We start from the raw sequence: 20,660 nt of genomic DNA on the forward strand, positions 1-20,660 counted from the left end.
AAACCAGTCAATCCTAAAGGAAATCAACCCTAAATATTCATTGGAAGGACTAATGCTGGGAGAGATTGAAAGCAGGAGGAAAAGGGCGTAACAGGAGATAAGATAGTTGCATGGCATCACTGACTCAATGGAGATGAGTTTGAACAAACTGTGGGAGATAGTGAAGGACAGGAAGAGAGGGAAGCCTGGCATGCTGGAGTCTGTGGAATTGCAAAGAGTCGGACACAACTCTGTGAATGAACAACAAAGCAAATAAAATCAACATAAGGTTAATAGATCATAGGTTCTATTGTCTCTCTTCAGAGTAGTAATCTACATTCTGTAAATCTGAAAGAAACAGATATATACCTTTGTACTTGTTTTTTAAAGAAATATGTAGCCCTTCACAAAGTTACATGTCATCCTTGTGTAGGGAGCATACTAATCTTTTCTGTATACTTCCAATTTTAGTATTTCAGTGTCAGGTGAACAACAAAGGGGCTCAGTCATACATATGCATGTATTCATCTGCTCCTCATCTCCTAACAACTCAATTATTTTCCTTCCTTAGTAAAAATTCTTAAGTCACTGCATAGCCTCTGTGCTAAATTGCTCAGTCATGTCCAACTCTGCAACCCCATGGATCGAGGCTCTTCTGTCCATAGGATTTTCCAGGCAAGAATACTGGAATAGGTTGACATGGTGCTGACAAAGTGAGCACTACATATATCTATTTAGAAGTTAGTATCCGATCCTTTCAAGTGTTACAGGCAGAGATGAATCTTTTGGAAGTGATCAATTTCAATTATGAAATACTTTGAAGACAACATAAGCATACTAACATGGTAAGTCAGTAAATTGTTGAATATGGAAACTAACTTATCAGACATACTTGTTTTAAAACATTAACTCATAAATTACCATTTTCAAGTGGAGACATTTTATACAGTTATTTACTTCTCTTCTTTCCCATGTAGTTTTCTGTTATTGGCTTGATCTCTAAGATTAGCACTCAAATTAAAACCAATTTGCAACCCCTAATTATTTTGTAGTGGTTTAATTAGTAGTTTCACCCTAGGTAATTACGTTGAGAAAAATTCTTGGGCTCATCTGGATCCACAGAAAAGATCTGTTTGATTTCTGATGTCTGCCCTGCACACGGATGGCAAGATCAGCTTTGTACATATTTGAGATCCTTCATGTCTAGGCTCCAAGGTCTGGAAGAGTACTCCCACCAAAATGAGAGCCTTAAGATCTGTGTCTGGTACATCATACAATGTTAGTTAAAAACTAGTGTTCTGTGGGAATATTTCAGGACAACTGAAATAAGGCAGTTATGCAAGTAACATCTCAGCTTCTGGTATGCCTCATATTGATAAGTGAAAGAAAAATGTCTATGGTTAATTTTCTAAAGGAGTAATGACAACTGCATCAACTTTTAGAAATAGAGTATGTGTTTTGTTTGCCTTGCACATGCAGCTCTTAATATGGTATGATGCTGGATAGGCAAAGCTCCAAAGTGCAAGAGAATGTGTATGTCATTTTACTGTTAATAAATTCAGTGAAGGCAGTGAGAGTATTAATAATCACTGCTGTAAAACTTTCCCATTACCTAATGATCAAGAAAGCCTTTTATAGAGATTGTGGACTTTGTATCTTTAAGTATGAGGTGTGATTTTTGTCTGAGCATGAGGCAGTTTCAAAGTATACTACCTGGGCTATTGAAATAATCTCAAGATCTCAGGTACTTCCTGGGCTTTTGTGTAAACCATGTTGATACTTGAAACTATATGTGAAATACTGTATCTCCAATCAGAATTAAAATCTCTGTCTCTGTCTGTAGCTCTTTTTTTCTTACAGTTTTGTCCACTCTGTACCTCTCTACACACACGTACACACACAAACATACTCAATTTCTCATATTATATACGTCACTTCAAAAGATAATTAAAAAACAAATACGTTACTTGAACATATTTCTGCCAAATCTATGTAAGTATGTGTGGAAATTTTGTTTCTTTGGCTTTGTTTTTATATTGAATTGCATGAAATTTTGCTGCTTTGTGCTGGAGGCAGTCACGGCAACCCACTCCAGTATTCTTGCCTGGAGAATCCCCATGGACAGAGGAGCCTGGCGGACTACATACCACCCATGGGGTTGCAAAGAGTAGGACATGACTGAGCAATTGAGCACAGCACAGCACATTGTTTATCAACAAATGGATCAAAGTGAATATTAAAAAAATAAATAAATAAACCTTATTCTAATGACTAGGTAGCAAGTAAAAGAAAATTTCACCATAAATAATTAAAATGATTGCTTTTAAATACTGGCACAACTTCAGTGATTTTTTTTTCCCTTTTAAGTAAATGTTTAGAGTCTGAAAGATAATCAGATATCTTCTAGATTGTTATTCTTAAGATAATTCTATTTGTGATTCCTAAATTCTTGACAGCAATATGTCAAAATAAGCCAATATAATTTCAACAACTTTATTTTTATGGCTTGAATGTTTCCTTAAGAAGTAAAATTGTCTTTATGATACTATCTTAGAATTCCTGTGGAATAACAATAATGACCTAGGGATAATTTCTGTTTTTTAACAAGTTTTAGGCTTTATGGGATTGAAGGAGAATCATGAAAAGTGAGATAACATTTTGGGGAAAAATTCTGCTTTGTAAACAGACATTAGAAGATTTATTAATATTGGCTTTTGAAGTCCAACAAATTTTCAGTGCTTGAATATCTTTGTATAGCATTTACCCACTAATCAGAAACTCAGTTCTTGGAAGCTTGTCATTTTAGTATTAATTGCTTCATTTACTAGGGTGACATAATTCAGTTTAAAATTGTATGACTTAAAGTTAATAACTGAAAATGTACAATTAAACCATTTAAACATCTTTTAAAATTTGTGCCCCTTTACAAAGAGAAAACAGAATCTTCAATTACTATTTTACTGTCAAGTCTTTAAGACACAATTAGAGCTGAAACTATTCAACTAAACTGTTATATTAGAGTTGAAACTATAAGATCAAGTAATTTAAAATAACGGCTCAGAAGTCAAGACTGGTAGGGACTTTTTTCCCACATAGTGCTTCTAGGGCTCCCTGAGCATCCTGGCCCCATCCTCTGTGCTCCCTTCTCCCTAGGTTTATATCTCTGGTGAAAATGCCATTACCCTGTTTACAGAACTGTCTTCTGACTCATATTGTAGACCTCAGTGCCACACCTTATCAGGTATACAGAAGCCCTTTCATAGTTATGTGTTTAATGAACAAATAAGTAATGAACAGTAAGTAATCTGTGCTAACCTTGGAACTTTGATTTAGACTTCAAAAATGATAAAAAAAGAGATGGCTTTTATATTTTATCAATCTTTAGATAACTCCTTTTTGAAGCTCTTATAAATATATTAAAAATCAATTTTAGAAACATCATTTATCTCATAATTTACTTCAACTCAAGCACTGAGTACATTGGTTTAAGGTAAAAGAAAGAACCCAGTGATATTCTTTGTCTTTTTTTTTTTTAAGTCACACTTACTATGAAAACAGTCCTGTATTTCCTTTTTTTTTTTTTTTGAATAGTACTAATACCAGTAAGCTATTCAGGTCTGAACAAATCTACAAATATTTATTCTAAATTTATCTCTGAAATATGATTAAATCTGACCATCATATAAAAACAGAAAAGAGCAAGATCTGACATACTGAAAGGATTCAAAGAAATATTAATCTAGATTAGAGACCAAAAAAAATGAGCTAGTGATTAAACAAGTTGACACATTGTGGATATGCATTCTGTGTACCATTTATTTTTATTCCAATGATACAAAGTTATCCTTTGTAAAATCACTGTTGCGCAAAAGAATCAGCAAATGTAGCTTTGCAGTATTGCAAGATGAAAGAATTCTTGAGATTGTACAAAGTGCATATATGTAACAATACTGAACTATATGCTTAAAATAAGGCGATACATTTGATGTTATGCATATTTTATCACAATTAAGAATAATAATAAATAATCAGCAAGATAAAAGATGATATCTTGAGCTTATAAGTTCAAATATGAAACAAAGATTCCATAAATTCAAGATTCCATAACTTGAAGGTGTTATTCAAGGTGTTATTTTTAAAGGGACAAGAAGTATACTCAGTTCAGTGTTTTTGCTGCCAGTGACTAAAAATAAAAATAAACAATAAAATAAAACAACTTGAAGAAACTCTCAAATTTCCTGATAGCTAAGCTACAGTGTTTTATTTTTGCTCTTCATATATTAATTGATTTAGGACTTCTTAATTTCAGATTGATGACAGACTGTTGTTTGTCATCTGGTTTATGCATGGCCCATTTTGATTCATTTACTAATTTACATAATTAAAAACAGCTACGAAATAAACATCTGAAAACACACCATCCAGAACAAAAGCTAAAATCTGTAATATCCTGGTCTTTTTTTTACTGGTAATCTTTTTATTCTTACTAGTCTTGTATAATCATCTGTCTGAATCCTGTATTCATCACTCTTCTGCTTTCTTTTTATTTATTTATCGTATGTACATACATACATAAAAAGTGCCTTTTATTTTAGTTGTTTTTAACATTATTCTAAGGAGATTATGCTATTGGTCATTTTGAGGAATATACTTTTTTCACTAATAATGAAATTTCTGAGGTCCATTCATACTGCTTTTCATTGCGATAGTCCATTCATATTTTATTGCTGGCTGTTATTCAAAACGTCAGACATGCAGATGATACCACTCTAATGGCAGAAAATGAAGAGGAACTAAAGAGCCTCTTGATGAGGGTGAAGTAGGAGAGTGAAAAAAAAACCAGCTTAAAACTAAATAAAAAAATTAAGATCATGTCATCTGGCACCATTACTTCATGGCAAACAGAAGGGGGGAAGGGAGAAGTAGTGACAGATTTCCTCTTCTTGGGCTCTAAAATAACTGCAGATGGTGACTGCAGCCATGAAATCAGAAGACAATTGCTTCTTGGCAGGAAAGCTATGACAAACCTAGACAGTGTATTGAAAAGCAGAGCCATTACTTTGTCAACAAAGATCCGAATAATGAAGGCTATGGTCTTCCCAGTGGTCATGTACAATTGTGAGAGCTGAAGCACAAAGAAGGCAAAGCACCAAAGAATTAATGCCTTCAAATTGTGGTGCCAGAGAAGACTCCCGAGAGTCTCTTGGACAGCAAAGAGATCAAACCAGTTAATCTTAAGGGAAATCAACCTTGACTACTCATTGGAAAGGCTGATGATGAAGCTAAAGCTCCAGTATTTTGGTCATCTGATGTGAACAGTTGACTCATTGGAAAAGTTCCTGATGCCGGGAAAGATTGAGGGCAGAAGAAGAGAGTGTCAGAGGATGAGATGGCTGGATGGCATCATGGATGCAATGGACATGAACTTGGGCAAACTTTGGGAGATGATGAGGGACAGGGAGGCCTGGAGTGCTGGAGTCCATGGGGTTGCAAAGGGTTAGACACAACCGGGCATCTGAACAATTGTTCAAAATCACGTGAATGTGTTTTAAACCATTTCTGGACAAACAGCATCTTTATGTCTTTATTGTGAGCCACATCCATGTTAGCTGGTCACCTGAGCCTGCTGCTATATCAACAGCCTGCACTCTTTTTCGTTAGATTTGTAGTTGTTAAAATATGCTCTAGGACTTCCCTTGTGGTCCAATGGTTAAGACTCTGGGCTTTCAATGCAGAGGGCTTGGGTTCAATCCATTGTCAGGGAACTAAGATCCCACATGCCATCCGATGTGGCCAGAATTTTTTTTTTTAATGCTCTAAACGAACAACCTTGCTTTATTTAAAAATCACAGTAATTACATCATATACATCTATTCAAAGAATATAAGTGCTATTCTATGTTCTCTTTGTTCAGAAATATAAAACCCTGATATCTGACTATGAATATAATATCATATAAACATTAGTGACTTCTAAATCATTTGTTCAATTCCAGGTTTAACAAGTCTCTTTCAGTGTATTCCCTCAGGATATTTTCCTTTTCCCTCACCTATTAAAATATTTTTTGCTAACATTGATGAGAAACATAATGAAAGTTTGTCAGGAACTCTTGGAACATATAAGCTACTCAGAGCTTGACTTTCTTGTTTCTTCTTGCCTATAGCTTAACAAAGAGCAATTCTTTCTGTAAGCTAATGGAGTATTACAACAGTTTTAGGCTTTATTTTGAAAAACTTCCTGGAAGAACTTCTAAAGTTCATTAAAAACAAGACAAATTATTTGTGGTAAATTCAGGACTGTTCAAGCTGATTAAAAGTGATCAATCAAGGAGCCTACTGCCTTTGTCTGTATGCATTTCCTCAAATGATATTTATTATGTAGTGTTTGAGACCACCCCCCGCCCCTCCCAGTTCAAGGCACAGACTTTGGGTCATGCTTTGGCTCTGTTGCAAACCAGTCTGATGGCCCTCGACTTGTTGTTTAATGACTATATGAAGAAATTTTCTGACCCCAAAATGGTGAGAATAAGCATAGCTATTTTAAAGGTCACTGAAAGATTTAAATAAGATAATGCTTATCATCCTATTTTAATGTTTAACTAAATGAAAGATGTGTCTCAGTTTTATATGTGTTAAATATTATGAACAATTTGACACTGGTCTTTGACTTGAAGTGATAAATTATGCTTCTGACAGAGAGCCGTTTCTCACACCTCACTGAATGTTTATAGTACACTACTGCTCTGAGCAAACAGAGAAAAAGCAGGCTAAAAAGAATCTCTTAACTATAGCAAATGCTAACCTGAAGTTCTGTTGAAGTCACAATAAGAAGTTATACCACATGATTTATCTATTATTAAATACATTTCAGAAGAAATTATAATATTGACAGAAATGAATGTTTCTGACAGTTTTTTCTTTTAATCTTTTTAGAATGATTTTAGAAAATATTTAAATCTCAAAATTCTTAAATCATAGCTAACAATATGCTTTTGGCTTGATACTCACTCTTTAATTTCACATCCTTTCCTAATTAGAATTGTAGGGTGTTTTAAATATTCAGATTCTAACACACCTTGAAATGTTTTACAGATTTATTGGCCTGCTGCAAAGGAACGGGTGGAATTGTGTAAATTAGCTGGGAAAGATGCCAATGTAAGTATGAGACTTTAAAAAATATCTTTGTTAAACTGGTACTGATATGATAGCAAATATTTATATTAAATTTTATTGAATGAATGGCATTAGTGTATTATTTTTACAACCACACTAATAGTCTGTGTAAAGATTAATATGATATAAAATATTTCTACTTTGCCAAAATGAATGACATTATTCTCAGAAATTTAGAAATACTACACTTTCTAAATTGTTAATTCTGATTGTATTTTCTTCACAAAAAAATACCAAAAATACATTTAAAATATTTAAAAATAAACTATCAGGAAATACTATATTTCTAGAATTGTGTATTTTTATTTAATCCATGTATTTTGTGAATGCACACAAAATCATCAGTTGTTGTAGCATTACAAACACACACTTGATATTTAATTTTGGGTGAAATTAAACTTATAACTACAAGAATTCTTTCAAAAGTAGGCATTATAGAGATACTAAGAAAGATCGATTGTCTTGCTTGCTCCGTCCAATTGTGTTGCCTGTTTAAGCTCCTGAGATGCTAAGGCTTTGACCACCTCTTCTCATCTGAAAGTTCTGATTCAGGTCAAATTCTCTGGATTCTGCCCTGACTTCTTGCATTGTAATGATAGGGAGCATTGCTCTTCTTTGGAAAAATAAGTCACCCCCTGAATATAACTTGAGATGACAAAGTTCCAACTTTGGGCAAAAGCATGGACATCGTGAGGCTTCCTTTGCATCATCCTGGAATGTTTCCCCTCACCACTATAACCCAAAAATATTAAGCTGAGAAGTACCCTTTTATTTAATAACAGCAAGTAGTGTGTGTTGTATGATGGCATAACTAGATTAAAAATGTCTCACTTTAATATTGTGATAAAGGTAAAGCAACATGACATGTTGCTTAATAAATTTAAGGGGAAGCTTAGAAGCCTACCAATCCAAAGTGAAAAATGAAAGTGAAAGTCGCTCAGTTGTGTCTGGACTGTAGCCCACCAGGCTTCTCTGTCTGTGAAATTCTCCAGGCAAGAATACTGGAGTGGGTTGCCATTTCCTTCTCCAGGGGATCTTTCCAACCCAGGGACTGAACCCAGGTCTCCTACACTGGAGGCAGATTCTTTACCATCTGAGCCAGCAGGGAAGCCTCATAACAACTGACTTATTCACTCATTTGTTCATTCATTTACTCAACAAGTATTAAGAGCCTAAATATGTATAGTTATATTATTGAGTTATATTGATCCATATATCCGATTATGGATCAAAAATATTTCAAAAAAGAAATTCCAGACAGTTTCAAAAAAATAAACTTGAATTTACTGCCTTCTGGCAACTTTTATATAGTATTTACATTGTATTTACAATTGTTTATATTGTATTTATAATTGTTTATGTATCATTACATAGTACTAAGTATTATAAGTAATCTAGACATAAAGTATATGGGAAAAAGTATATGAGATAAAGTATATAGAGGTTTTTCTGCCATTTTATATAAAGGACTTGAGCATCTTCAGATTCTTATATCTGTTAGGGTTTTGGAGCCAATTCCCTGAGGATACTGAGGGACGATTGTCCTACAAAACAAAATAATCAAAATGAAAGAAACTTTTGGTTATGCCTGATTTTGTATTCAATCAGTGTTAAATGTGATCTTTTCGGGCACCTAATATTAGCAGAAATATATCAGGGAGTGTTTGTTTCAAATGCAACAGGAAAACATTTTTGTATTTATTTTACTAGAAATGAAAGATTAAACTAATTTAGAATATATTCTTCCTTTCATGTCTCTAATTTCTTCACCCTGTTCAGTGTCAGGTACCCTGGGAGCAGGTGCCCAGGTCTGAAAAAGCCACAGTACTTTTTTTTAACTCATGGGGAAAATAGATGCTTTGGTTATGGTTTTTCAAAATCATTTTGTTACATAACAATAGAAGCTTATCATAAACAGTGTGAACATTTCAATGGTTTGTATTTCACTAGTACTGAGTGTCTGATGAAGAGGCAAGAAGGAAAAGGCTATTTTAAATGTGCTACAATGAAATAGTGTCAGTTTTCCCATGGAATAGATGAGGGATAAGCTCTCAAGGTCAGACAATCAGTGAAGGTGTTAATTGTGTCCGTGTTCTCATTTCAGTATGTTCACTAATTCCAGTTATATAGTAACTCAGTTGCCCCTCTTATTAAGTTAAAGAGTGATAAACTTTTTTGATGGTAGTGTCCTAGATAGCACATAAGAACCAGTATATGGAATCTATTCTTCCAATTCAATTGTATTTGAGAGCTGATAATCACCTCTAACACCTACTGTTAACCTAGGATTAGAGGTTTGGGGAGCTTTTCTGTTTTTACTGAAGTCAGTAAAGTTTACTGTTGAAGTATGTAGGAATAATAAAAGTGTCTGTCTCCTTTTTTAATTTGTCCCCTTAAAATAATATTATATTTTAGAGTTAATAAGAATAGGTAACATATTTATAGTACTTACCATGTTCCAGGAACTGCTTTCAATGCTTTTATACCTATAATCTTGATTAATCCTGAAGACAATATATTAGATTTTATTATTATTCCTCATTTTCCATATGAGAAGACTGACACCAGAACAATTAACTGACTTGCCCTATATTATGTATTCAGTAAATAGTGAAGCCAGGAATTAAATCAAGAAGGCTTGCCCCACAATCTGTGCTCTTATGAAATACTATAATCTACACATGAAGATTTGAGTTTTATATGTAAGGTCTACAAACTGAATCCCTCAAATCATTTCTTTCTTCACTATCACCATAACACAGATCCTCATTTTACATCATTACATAGATTTTGGTCAACAGAAAACTGAGACTAGTATGTGGTTTTATTATCATCTCTTACTACCTTTGGCGTTACCCTCTCTCTCCCTTCTCTAGTAATTTTTACCTATTTCCCAAGAGTGTATTGAGAATTAACAAGTGTTTAGAAAGACTGTCCCTTTACACAAAGGTACTATATAACTGAAAAATAGTGAATTATTTACCATAATGAAAGTTAGCTAGTTGGTGTGCAGAGGGGGTGGAAGAACAGGATACAAAAGAGAACTAGTCTTCTTGCTTGAGTACAGTCCACAGTTTTAATCCAGGGAAGGAAGAGGCGACAGACACTATTTGGTCTATTTTGTTTCTGTTTAGAATATTATTCAACAGAAAGTCACTAGAGAAATGGCTGGTCCGGCAAAGAAAAGTGGGGTAAACAGCTCAGTCCTGGCAAAAGAATGGATGGGGTGTGGGCAGCCGGGGCTGTTGGTCAGCTTAACTATCAGGGCACACAACCTTGTCAATAGAGACACTGCATAGAGTTAAAGGATCTTCCGTCTCTAACGTTCTCTGATTACATTTACTTTCCATTTTAAAGAACATCTAAAAGTAAAACAAAGTGTTCATTGCAGAAAGTTTGAAAACTATATAGATTCACTGTAAATATTTCTTTCCCCATGAACATTACCCAGAGATAGCTGGTGACATTTTGATGTTTATTCTTCTATCTTATCTGTTTACTATTTTTCAGAATGAAATCATTGTATACATAGTCCCTTAAACATTTTTTTTTCACTTCACAGACTGCCATGAGCATTTTCCCATGTCATTAAATTCCTTTTTATAACACTACTTTTAATAGCTGCACTGCATTCCTTTATATATTATTTCATCAATCCCCTATTGTTAGAATTTTGATATATATCCAGTTTTTACTATTGTAAATGATGCCACACATGAAAAACCTTATATATAAATATTGTGAACATCTTTGGTTATTGGGTAGAATTACTGGTCAAAGGATATAAAATATTTTATGCATTGTAAAATGGCCCTCCAGAAAGTTTAAGCTTCTTATACTTAAATTAGCAATACCTGCTCTTAAGAGGGTATATTTCCCAATACCCTTGCTAATATTGTATACAACATATACTTAATGCTTAACATTTCATTCATTAATACGTTAATGAATGAAATAAATATATTTAATTTTTGCCAACAAAAACAAAATTATTTTTATTGCTTTTAGCTTGAAGTTCGTTCGTTACTATAAGCACTAAATATCTTATCTATTTGTAAAATTAAGATTTATATTCATGTATGATTACTTTGTGTCACACTCATGTAAAAAACATCCTTTCCTAGTTTTCCTATTAGGTGTTTAGACTTTTATAGGCACATCTCTCAATTTTTTTCCTTTTTTCCTTAATTATTTTTTTTCCCTTTCTACCATAGGTGGTAAAAATCTGTTAGATTTTTTGTTGTTGTTGTTAAATCACTTTTGAGAGAAATGTGATATCTGGATTTTCATATACTTATTCTGAAGTGTTAACAACATATTAAAATTTTTTAATATTATAAGACCGAAACATCTTTGCAGACTGAATTTTAACAGAGGTCTACCTGACAAACCTAAGATGTACCACAATGATAGTTCAGTTCATTTCAGTTACTCAGTCATGTCCGACTCTTTGCGACCCCATGAATCACAGCACACCAGGCCTACCTGTCTATCACCAACTCCTGGAGTTCACCCAAACTCATGTGCATCAAATCAGTGATGCCATCCAGCCATCTCATCCTCTGTCGTCTCCTTCTCCTCCTGCCCCCAATCCCTCCCAGCATCAAGGTATTTTCCAATGAGTCATCCCTTTGCACCAGGTGGCCAAAGTATTGGAGTTTCAGCCTCAGCATTAGTCCTTCCAATGAACACCCAGGACTGATCTTTAGGATGGACTGGTGGTTAGATCTCCTTGCAGTCCAAGGGACTCTCAAAAGTCTTCTCCAACACCACAGTTCAAAAGCAACAATTCTTTAGCGCTCAGCTTTCTTCAGAGTCCAACTCTCACATCCATACATGACCACTGGAAAAACCATAGCCTTGACTAGATGGACCTTTGTTGGCAAAGTAATGTCTCTGCTTTTAAATATGTTATCTAGGTTGGTCATAACTTTCCTTCCAAGGAGTAAGCGTCTTTTAATTTCATGGCTGCAATCACCATCTGCAGTGATTTTGGAGCCCCCCAAAATAAAGTCTGGCACTGTTTCCACTGTTTCCCCATCTATTTCCCACGAAGTGATCGGACCAGATGCCATGATCTTCGTTCTCTGACTGTTGAGCTTTAACATGATCTTCGTTCTCTGACTGTTGAGCTTTAAATCAACTTTTTCCCTCTCCTCTTTCTCTTTCATCAAGAGCCTTTTTAGTTCCTCTTCACTTTCTGCCATAAGGGTGGTGTCTTCTGCATATCTGAGGTTATTGATATTTCTCCTGGCAATCTTGATTCCACCTTGTGCTTCTTCCAGCCCAGCGTTTCTCATGATGTACTCTGCATATAAGTTAAATAAGCAGGGTGACAATATACAGCCTTGACGTACTCCTTTTCATATTTAGAACCAGTCTGTTATTCCATGTCCAGTTCTAACTGTTGCTTACTGACCTGCATATAGGTTTCTTAAGAGGCAGGTCAGGTGGTCTGGTATTCGCATCTCTTTGAGAATTGTCCACAGTTTATTGTGATCCACACAGTCAAAGGTTTTGGCATAGTCAATAAAGCAGAAATAGATGTTTTTCTGCAACTCTCTAGCTTTTTTGATGGTCCAGCAGATGTTGGCAATGATGTTGCCAATGGATGTTTCCAGCAGATGTGGGTGGATGTTGATTTCTGGTTCCTCTGCCTTTTCTAAAACCAGCTTGAACATCTGGAGGTTCACGGTTCACGTATTGCTGAAGACTGGCTTGGAGAATTTTGAGCGTTACTTTACTAGCATGTGAGATGAGTGCAGTTGTACAGTAGGTTGAGCATTCTTTGGCATTGCCTTTCTTTGGGATTGGAATGAAAATGGACCTTTTCCAGTCCTGTGGCCACTGTTGAGTTTTCCAAATTTGCTGGCATATTGAGTGTAGCACTTTCACAGCATCATCTTTCAGGATTTGAAATAGCTCAACTGGAATTCCATCGCCTCCACTAGCTTTGTTCATAGTGATGCTTTCTAAGGCCCACTTGACTTCACATTCCAAGATGTCTGGCTCTGGGTGAGTGATCACACCATTGTGATTATCTTGGTCATGAAGATCTTTTTTGTACAGTTCTTCTGTGTATTCTTGCCACAATGATAGGCACGTGGCAAATGATCAAAAAAACTGAGGATCGAAGTATTCTGCAAAATATACTAAACACGAAGACTGACCAGATTCTTAATCATGTGTCTTTTCGTGTAGCACCTAAATAAATTAATATAAATGATTACAATTCAGTTATCAGAAACACATATAAAGCTGTATTGGATTTAATTGAATTACATATAAGATTAGGGACTTACAAGTACTTCCATTTTGCTAATATTTTTCCAAGTATTAAGGGGAAACAAGTTATAGATGTTAATACATAGACTAATAGGTGTTTGTCTTTTCTCTAAGTATTAAGTTTTATATTTGTTTCATTTATTTAGCTAAATATCTATTTATATATGTGTGTAAGGATGTGTATGGGGCTTCACTAGTGGCTTAGTCATAAAGAATCCACCTGCCAATGCAGGAGACACGGGTTCAATCCCTGGGTTGGGGAGATCCCTGGGAGAAGGAAATGGTAACCCACTCCAGTATTCTTGCCCTGGAACTCTCATGGTGTAAGAAGCCTGGCAGGCTACAGTCCATGGGGTCACAAAGAGTTAGATAGGACTTAGCGACTGAATGAATAGCAACAACAGAAAGAAATGTGTATAAGGGTAGATGTTGAAATGAGTAATATTACTTGAAAAAATCAGCAAGCCGGTGTGTGTGTGTGCATGCTAAGTTGCTTCAGTCGTGTCCAACTCTGTGCAACGCTATGGACTGTAGCCTCCAGTTTACCCAAAAGTCAGTTCTGCCCAAAGTTTTCTGATTCATTGGAAAAAAACCCTAATGCAATTTCCCAGCCAAGAATACTGAAGTGGGTTGCATTTCCTTCTCCATCGGATCTTCCCAACCCATTTATCCAACCTGGGACTCCTGCATTAGCAGGCAGATTCTTTCACCACTGAGCCATTACTACTATGTGTGCATGTGTGCTAAGTCGCTTCAATCCTGTCCGACTCTGTGCGACCCCATGGACTGTGGCCCTCCAGGCTCCTCTGTTCATGGGATTCTCCAGGCAGGAATACTGGAGTGGGTTGCTGTGCCCTTCTCCAGGGGATCTTTCCGAATTCTCTTAAGTCTCCTGCATTGGCAGGTGTTTTCTTTACCACTAGTGCCACCTGGGAAGCCCAGAAGATTGGTACTTGTTTTTAATTCTGTCTTTTTCAGTCTGTCTTATAGTGGAGAGTTGAGGAGGTAGGAAAGAGAGTAGGTAATAAGCATAGTAAGGAAAGAGAAATTCAATTTTCCTCCAAGGTTGAGTATATCACTCACTGAGTTGAATTGTTTGATCATGTGCAACAACCCTTACCATTGTGGCAATAGCTATAAATTAGTCAGCTTTCAGGGAAAATTAAAAAAGCTGCCTCTCAGAGTTTTCTTTCTTCATGCCTCACAGAATTACACCACTCTTAGTAGCTATGCAGGTTGCTAAGTGAATTAAATCAAGTTAATTATTGCTCGTGCTTTTTAAGCAAAACTTAATGAAACTTGTGCACAAAAAGAAAACACAGAATCTTTGAGCCTTAAAAAATGTTATAAATTAAAAGAGAAAGACTTTTGTTTCACTTGAGGCACTAGTGTTTGGCTGAAATGACCACCCTAGGCAAACTTTGAAATAAGAGACTTTATCTTTTAGACTCTCTTCCCACATTTCTTTCCTTCAGGCAACCAGTGTCTTTTCATTGCCTCCAGTTTTCTTAGAGAACTGCCTGCCATCAACTTCATCGACTATTGTGTCTGACTATTTGTGACCCCATGGACTGCAGCACACGAGGATTGCCTGTCCCTCACCATCTCCTGTTTACCCAAGTCCCTCACCATCTCCTGTTTTCCCAAGTTCATGTTCGTTATATCTGTGGTACAATCCAACCATCTCATCCTCCATCTCCCTCTTCTCCTTCTGCCTTCAATCTTTCCCAGCATTAGGGTTTTTTCCAATGAATCAGAAAACTTTGGGCAGAACTGACTTTGGGGTAAACTGAGTCAGAAAATTCAGGATTGTCCCTACAGTGTTCTATTCCATGGCAGTCCAGTCTGAGAGAAGGGAGGAATTTCATAAACAAATCCTTGGTAATATCTCACCAAGTCAGGAACTAGCATAATGGGTTACTTTCCAGGGCTGGCTGCATCTTAATAAAGTACTCCCAGAAAAGTTAAAGGATGTGGAATGTTTTAGGTGTGATTAAGAGGTTTTTCTTTATCATCACTCAAATTATATCTCCTTTGTGTGTGATGTTTCACTCTGGGCCTTATTTGCCTTTTTAAACAGTGCTGTGTCTCACAGTCTCTAATCTCTTAGACTTTATAATTTATAATCTGGAAAGGCAGTTGTTTTATTTCTTTATACAAATATTTATTTCAAACTCTTGTAAAATTACTGTGTTAGTCGGCTTGAGCTACCATAACAAAATACCATAAACTAGGCTGCTTTAACAACAGCCATTTATTTCTGACAATTCTGGAGCCTGGGAAGTCCAAGATCAAAGTGCAGGCCGACTTCGTTTCTAGGGAAAATTCTCTTCTTGGCTCATAGGTGGCCGTCATCCGGTGGTTTCTGCACAGGACAGAGAGAGTAAGAGCAAGTGCCCTAGTCTTTTCTTATAAAGGCCTGAATCCTATCAGGAGGATTCTAACCTCCTGACCTCTTCTAAGGCTATTGCAATTGTTCAGTTGCCAAGTTGTGTCTGACTATTTGTGACCCCATGGACTGCAGCACACAAGGCTTGCCTGTCCCTCACCATCTCCTGGAGTTTTCCCAAGTTCATGTTCATTATATCTGTGGTACCATCCAACCATCTCATCCTCGATCTCCCTCTTCGGTTTCTGCCTTCAGTCTTTCCCAGCATTAGGGTTTTTTCCAATGAATCAGCTGTTCACATTAGGTGGCCAATGTATTGGAGATTCAACATTAGTCATTCCAAAGAGTATTCTGGTTGATTTCCTTTAAGATTGACTAGTTTGATCTCTTTACTTTCCAAGGGACTCCCAAAAGACTTCTAGCTATTTACTTCCCAAAAACCTGACCTCCGACCACCATCACCCTGGAGGCATTAGGGTTTCAACCTATGAATTTGGGGAGGACATAAATATTCACTCCATAACCATTCTCTAAATTCTATGACTCTGGTGAAACAGAGCTTTTGAAAAATGATGTAATTACTAGCAGTGAGTCAATCCCACCTCACTCCAGGCATATCCATCTACACTTTTCCCCTCCCTGTGTACTATTCCTTGTATAGATTTTACCCTTGCGTAAGCCTCTTCATGGGGAAAAGACTAATAAGTAGAAGTCCCTTCACTGAACATGAATGAGCAAGATGAAGGCTGGAGAATATTAGAATCTCTTACCCTACCAGTGAAGCCATCATTAGAATTTATCTGATGATCGCCTACATTTTTACTCTTTTTCGCCCTGGCTTATTTCATGTTACTGAGACATTTGTTCAAAACCATTAGTAGGGTGAATTTTCTCTCTGAATTAAGTTTTCACTTGTGATTGTCTAACATGATATAAAAGAACATGAAGCTAGTTTTCTACAGTGCTTTTGTGTCAATAAAAAATAAATTGTCTTCATCAGATACCTCGATGGAAGGGTGAAAAACATATAATATGATTTTGTTAAGATTGTCTGCCAGATAAATTGTCTCAATGAATATAAAATTTTCCTTTCTTAGGAATCTACATATAATACTTATATGAGAACATATATTAAATGTATGGAAATATTCAGGATATTAAGGATTCTACAGTATGATTTGCATATGCTAAAATAGGGCTTTCTTTTTTTGCAGCACAAATGTGTAACCATATGTAGTTGTCCTGCTGCTATTAGAGAATTCTGACTCTCCCTACATAATAAACATCCTTCTATTCTATGGCTAACTGAGGGACTGACTGATACTGTCCTCTCATTTAGTCTTAAGCAACTGCTTTGTTTGTAAGGGAGCAGAGAGCAGAAAACTCAGTAAGTTAGTTCTTTATAGCATTTTTCTGGGTGGAATGTGCAGATTTTATTCACTGGGATCTACAAATTCTTGAGACATAAGATTGCTAAGCCAGCTGGACAAAAAAGAACTAGGTACTAGAAACTCTGGACCACAGCTATGCAGAAATCGCTCTTTCCTCGAAAATCAGAACAGCCGCTGAGAAACATTATTTTGTATAGATCAAAATCAGAGTATGTGATAAGCAATTATTAAGTGTTATAGTCTTTATTTTAATCCACATAACAATCATAATCCTACCAGCTAAGTTATCATCTGCCATTAAAAATATTTAATTAAAAAAATCATCCTACCAGTTCGTTTTTATCTTTTTTTATTTTTTAATATTCTCCTCCTAACAACCCTAATGACAACAGGGACCTGATGGGTGAAGTACCTATGGCCATTCAGGCAAGAGAAAATGGATCTTTTCTCTCAATCACAGTGATTTCATAGTTTTCCAACCTCCTTAGTAAACACTTGTCCATCTCCTAGGTAGAGCTGATTTAAAATAAAACCGTACTATTGCCCAGTGTTTTCTTGGAGTCTTTGGGTCCAAGAATCATGAAGTTAGTTAAAAATTGTTTCCAGTAATTATGTAAAGATAAGGGATGGCTTAGAGAAGATGAATTGAAAATAATAAGAATGACTATTCTGAAAAATGGAGTCACTATTTACAAGCAGTTCGGGGATAGAAAATAATTAAGTTATAAATATACACATTTTAAAGAATATTTTTAGGCCCAAGCATTTGGAAAAGAGGCAGAAATATTAAGTCTCATAAAATTTTGACATGGCATTAAAAAAACCCACTCCAGTACTCTTGGCTGGAAAATCCCATAGATGGAGGAGCCTGGAAGGCTGCAGTCCATGGGGTCGCTAAGTCGGACATGACTGAGCGACTTCACTTTCACTTTTCACTTTCATGCTTTGGAGAAGGAAATAGCAACCCACTCCAATATTCTTGCCTGGAGAATCCCAGGGACCGCAGAGCCTGGTGGGCTGCGGTCTATGGGGTCACACAGAGTCGGACACGACTGAAGTGACTTAGCAAAGCAAAGCAAAAAATATTTATGGAAGAAACAGAAGTTCTTGGAATAAGCTGGACTTAAGCTAAATCTTAAAGGCTCAGTTGCTGCTGCTAAGTCGCTTCAGTCGTGTCTGACTCTGTGCGACCCCAGAGACAGCAGCCCACCAGGCTCCCCCGTCCCTCGGATTCTCTAGGCAAGAGCACTAGAGTGGGTTGCCATTTCCTTCTCCAATGCATGAAGGTGGAAAGTCGAAAGTGAAGTCACTCAGTCGTGTCCGACTCTTAGCGACCTCATGGACTGCAGCCTACCAGGCTCCTCCATCCATGGGATTTTCCAGCCAAGAGTACTGGAGTGGGGTGCCATTGCCTTCTCCATAAAGGCTCTGTAACATTGAAAAAAATGGAAATAAAGTGGCAGGGCATTCTGGAAAATAAGAATGGAATAATATATAGGAAGACATCTGTGTTAAGTGTTATGTTTACTGTAGCTGATTCAGTTGAAACTGCACACAGTAAGATCTATATGGGACAGAAAATGAAGGAACATCAGAACATAATATTTGGTTTGGGTTTGGTTCTGTAGGTAATTCTTGAAAGTAAGTATGGATACCTCTTTCATACTCTGTATATATTCATTCTGTAGGTCCCACTGAGTCCTACTGTAGAAATGTGCATTCTAGTACTCTGGTTACTTCAAAGCCATAAAACTTCAAAAAAAGCTTCAAGTCATAGTTTCTAATTTGTTTTGTCTCCTTTGCTAAGTCAGGTGTTAAGCATTTCTCATAAATCTTATTTTTATTTTAGCACTTATTTTTGATGATTAATCTACTTGGAAAGCAGGTGGTATGAATGATACCTTGAAATACCTGAATTATATGCTAATGCTTTTATGTTTTTTATGCCCAATAGACAGAATGTGCAAATTTCATCAGAGTACTTCAACCCTATAACAAAACTCACGTTTATGTGTGCGGAACTGGAGCGTTTCATCCAATATGTGGATATATTGATCTTGGAATCTACAAGGAGGTAATATTGTGAAATAGCGTGAAAACAATTTACTATAATAGCTTATTACTTACTGCCTATGACATAAAATAAGTAGATTTAAATATAAAATTGAATCATTTTCTGTATGAACTAAGAACTTATGTTTCCAACCACTTAATAGATTATCACCATTTTGATTATCTGCTTTATCCACCTAATAAAAACTTCTTCTATTAAAAGTTTTCTAGTGACATGATGAAAATTAATAGTGTAAAATGTTGAAAGTACTTGTTTTCTAGGTTCTATGTACAGCTTTATTTCCTCTTGAGCTTCCTATATAACTAGATCTATTTATGATGTTGCTGTTGGTAAAGATTTGTTTCCTGTAAGACCTTGTGACAGAATGGTATCTTCTAAATAACTTAATTTTTCCCATCCGACAAATTTGACCTGTTGCATATGTTTACAATAGCAGACACTAAATATAGATAATTTTAATGATTTTCTTAAAATTGTATAGTTAGTTGTTATCATACTTGTTATCATACTGGACTTATTTCTGCCAGACCAAATTTGCATAGTGGAAATGTAGGAAGTATTAATTAGAAGTAATGCATTCCATCTATCAATGAGCATTTCCATAAATGAGAAACATACATATTGCAATAGTTTAATCAACATTAATTTGTTAGAGTACTTTCTTTGTGTCATGGACTGTGCCAGGCATTTTACATGGATTGTTTCTGGAATTTCACAACACTCTTAATGAAGTTTGTATCTTTATAACTCCCATTCGCAAATTAGTGAAAATAGAATCTCAGTGGAATGAAATAACATGCATAAGATTACCCAGCTGATAAATGGCCTAGCAAGGAATTGAACCCAAGTAGTCTATCTCAGGAGAAGGAAATGGCAACCCACTCCAGTACTACTGCCTGGAAAATCCGATGGACAGAGGAGCCTGGTAGGCTACAATCCACTGGGTCGCAAAGAGTCAGACACAACTGAGCGACTTCACTTTCACTTTTCAAGGGAGGAAGAGGAGAAGGCAATGGTAACCCACTCCAGTACTCTTGCCTGGAAAATCCCATGATCAGAGGAGACTGGTAGGCTGCAGTCATGGGGTCGCGAAGAGTCAGACACAACTGAGCGACTTCACTTTCACTTTTCACTTTCATGCATTGGAGAAGGAAATGGCAACCCACTCCGGTGTTCTTGCCTGGAGAATCCCAGGGACGGGGGAGCCTGGTGGGCTGCCGTCTATGGGATCGCACAGAGTCGGACACGACTGAAGTGACTTAGCAGCAGCAGCAGCAGCAGCAGTCTATCTCTAGAGCAAGCATGCCCATCTGAGCTTTAGAATCTGTACTCTAAAGCATTGCTTTGTATAGCTTGATGGGTTACACTGT

At 36.2% G+C, this 20,660-nt stretch overlaps 1 protein-coding gene and 1 non-coding gene across 3 annotated transcripts in view; one reads left to right on the forward strand and one right to left on the reverse strand.

Annotated features, from left to right (window-relative positions):
• Positions 1-20,660, forward strand: part of SEMA3D (semaphorin 3D) — a 233,240-nt gene that overhangs the window by 119,963 nt on the left and 92,617 nt on the right. For both annotated transcript variants that reach the window (XM_069586652.1, XM_069586653.1), the window contains 2 exons: positions 7,071-7,133; positions 19,171-19,290. In XM_069586652.1, the coding sequence (XP_069442753.1) occupies positions 7,071-7,133; positions 19,171-19,290 (183 nt within the window). The remainder of the gene's footprint in view (positions 1-7,070; positions 7,134-19,170; positions 19,291-20,660) is intronic.
• LOC138439871 (U6 spliceosomal RNA) lies at positions 368-472 on the reverse strand. Its single transcript, XR_011256818.1, has one exon. It is a non-coding gene; the product is annotated as a U6 spliceosomal RNA (small nuclear RNA).

Source organism: Ovis canadensis, chromosome 4 (assembly GCF_042477335.2).
Source record: "Ovis canadensis isolate MfBH-ARS-UI-01 breed Bighorn chromosome 4, ARS-UI_OviCan_v2, whole genome shotgun sequence".
Taxonomy (NCBI): Eukaryota; Metazoa; Chordata; class Mammalia; order Artiodactyla; family Bovidae; genus Ovis; species Ovis canadensis.